Source organism: Macadamia integrifolia, chromosome 4 (genome assembly GCF_013358625.1).
Source record: "Macadamia integrifolia cultivar HAES 741 chromosome 4, SCU_Mint_v3, whole genome shotgun sequence".
NCBI classification, from domain to species: domain Eukaryota; kingdom Viridiplantae; phylum Streptophyta; class Magnoliopsida; order Proteales; family Proteaceae; genus Macadamia; species Macadamia integrifolia.
In genome coordinates, this window is record NC_056560.1 from 32,688,918 (window position 1) to 32,691,380 (window position 2,463).

General features: G+C 30.2%; 1 protein-coding gene across 1 annotated transcript; it reads left to right on the forward strand.

Annotated features, from left to right (window-relative positions):
* Positions 1–785: 785 nt before the first annotated feature.
* Positions 786–1,640, forward strand: LOC122077462. Its single transcript, XM_042643410.1, has 3 exons — positions 786–1,037; positions 1,145–1,285; positions 1,389–1,640. Exons 1-3 carry the CDS (start codon positions 867–869, stop codon positions 1,545–1,547), a joined length of 471 nt encoding a protein of 156 aa, XP_042499344.1. The 5' UTR covers positions 786–866; the 3' UTR covers positions 1,548–1,640.
* The last annotated feature ends 823 nt before the right edge of the window (positions 1,641–2,463 follow it).

The window sequence follows — 2,463 nt, forward strand, 5'->3', positions numbered from 1 at the left end:
AAAAAAATAAATAAGAAAAAGAAACGGAGAACCTCTATTGGTATTAATTAACCATATATGTTAGAAAAAAAAAAAAAAAAACTATATATGTTAGTCAACAAAAATTGATTTCTTTGAACTTTAAAATTAATATTTAATAGATTAATAGTTGTTATGGAGCACACGGATTTGACTTTTGAGGCACTTCACAATTCGCTGGCAAACATGGTGAGTAAAAATTAAAAGGTTTTATTAAGTTTTTAAAATTTTTATTCAAATGACTATTTTTTCTTTTAACTTTTTTATTGAAATTTTGTAATCTTAACATTGAATTGATTTGTTTATTTATTTATTTTTTTAATGAATGAACTTAATTATTTAGTGGTATATGTTTTCTTTTAATAATTTTAAGGTTATATGTATATATATAATTTCATTTTTTATTCAAAAGGTTTGAATATATATTTTCTTAATTCTAACCATGAATTACTTCATTTATTTTGTATATTTAATGGATTAAACGGTTTACTTAAATGATTTGATTCGATTTAAATTACTTAATTAATTGGTTTTACTTTTGAAATTCTAATCAAGCTATTTATTAAACAGTTTTATGATTTCAATGTAAATGATCCGATTTGATTTTAACACCCTTAATCAGAATTAATAATATAAAAAAACAAAGCACAATTAAATAGGACAACCAAAGATTTAGATGGTAGTACTGTCACCTACTCATTATTTTTATTTTATCTTATTTTTAGTGAAAATGACAACCTACTTGTTATTGATTAGAAATGTTGGGTATAGGTTTCACTTTCTCTCTACCTTCTCTTGTCAAAAAGTTGCAGAGAGAGGAGATAGAGTGTCTAAACAAGTCTCTGAAGATGGTAGAGGAAGAGAACATGGTGGAGAAAGCAAAGAAATGGATAGAAGGTCTTGGAAAGGAGGGTAGCATTAGTAATGATATTGAATACCTGAGTCTTTGTGACATCCAAGTTTTAAAGGCCCAGAAAGGCTATTTCTTCTGCAACCTCAAACTTCACCATAAATTAGCTGTATTTGTTATTCTCTCTGCTTTCTATCCTCTCATGTTTTCTTCTCTTCTTCCTCCCTTTCTTCAGTAATTCTTTATTTTTTTTCTGATCTTATTAACACAAAGCAGGATCAAAGTGGGAACTGTCATGTGGGAGCAATAGCAACCATTATTGATGTAGTTGGATGTGCAGTTATAGCAACTTATGAAGGAGACATCAAAGTGTCCCTTAATTTCAGTATTTCTTACTTTGACACTGTTAAGATCCAGGTTTCAATTTTCATTTTCATCTTTCTATGGTTTTTGATTGTTTTTTTTTATGGATTGAGATTGTTCATTTAATTAAAGTTTTGATTATTCATGTAAACTGCAGGAAGAGGTGGAGATTGAAGGTAAGATGGTAGCAGAGAGAGAAAGGTTTTCATTGACAATAGTGGAGTTGAGGAGGAAGAAGGATGGGGTGCTGGTTGCTTTGGGTAAACAATGGATGTCTCAAGTTAACTATGGTCAAAGTCTCAGATCTAAGCTTTGATTTTGACAAAATTAACTTATTAATGGAAAAAAGTGCATCAACCTTCTTCATTGGTTACAAGTTCAGAAATCTCATGCTACTTTTTTTGGTTGTTGAATCTGATTTGAAGTTTTATTTTCTTTCTGTTAATCTCCCTCTTACATGCATTGTTCAATTTTGACCTTTGCTCCCTCACAAAATAGAAAGGGTCATGGGGATTTTTTTTTTTAGCATGTTTATAATATCAGTATCTAATATTGGTCTTGGCCGATATGCAACATGTAAAACGGAAAGGAAACAGAGATCTAAGATTATCTTGATGTAGCTTTTCTCGCAAAGGAATAGATTTGGTTACCGTAGGCGTACACTTTGCACGCCAATCTTAATTGATGGTTTGTGACAATCTCGTTAAGTAAAGTTCCATCTTCTAAATCCAAGGATAACAATGGAGTTCGTTAGAGACATTCTCAATTGGGAGAAAAAAAAGAATAGGGAGAGAAAGATAGAGCTCTTGAGATAAGGTCAAAAACCTTACTTTGTCTTTGCCAAATCTCTTATTTATAGAGATCTAACCAATTAGGGTTCCTAAACTCAGTGGGTCCATACTTACCCCAAGTGAGTAACCTAAAAAATAAACTGAGCCTTGACCCAATTCGACTAATACAACAAAACCTTAAGCACCAACTAATAAAAATAAAAACTGAGTTTTTTTTTTTTCCACCCACGGTGAAGAGAAAAACTCTTTAAGTCATAACATCGACTTTTGAATAAAATGAAGAAGGTTAATTCGATTTCTATAATAAGGGCTGAAATTAATGATGAAACTCATTTGCCTAAGAGACTACATATCGATTCTAAAAAAAAAAATTCATTAAAAAAAAAAAAAAACTCTTCCCCAATTAATAACTTGTGTTTCAAACCTAGGGTTGAAGTCCAA

Bases quoted from the DNA above. Each gene is read 5' to 3' on its own strand.
- LOC122077462 (XM_042643410.1), top strand. From the start codon at position 867: ATGGTAGAGGAAGAGAACATGGTGGAGAAAGCAAAGAAATGGATAGAA. The intron at 1,038-1,144 runs GTATTTGTTATT...AACACAAAGCAG, and splicing joins AACTTCACCATAAATTAGCT to GATCAAAGTGGGAACTGTCA. The intron at 1,286-1,388 runs GTTTCAATTTTC...TGTAAACTGCAG, and splicing joins TTGACACTGTTAAGATCCAG to GAAGAGGTGGAGATTGAAGG.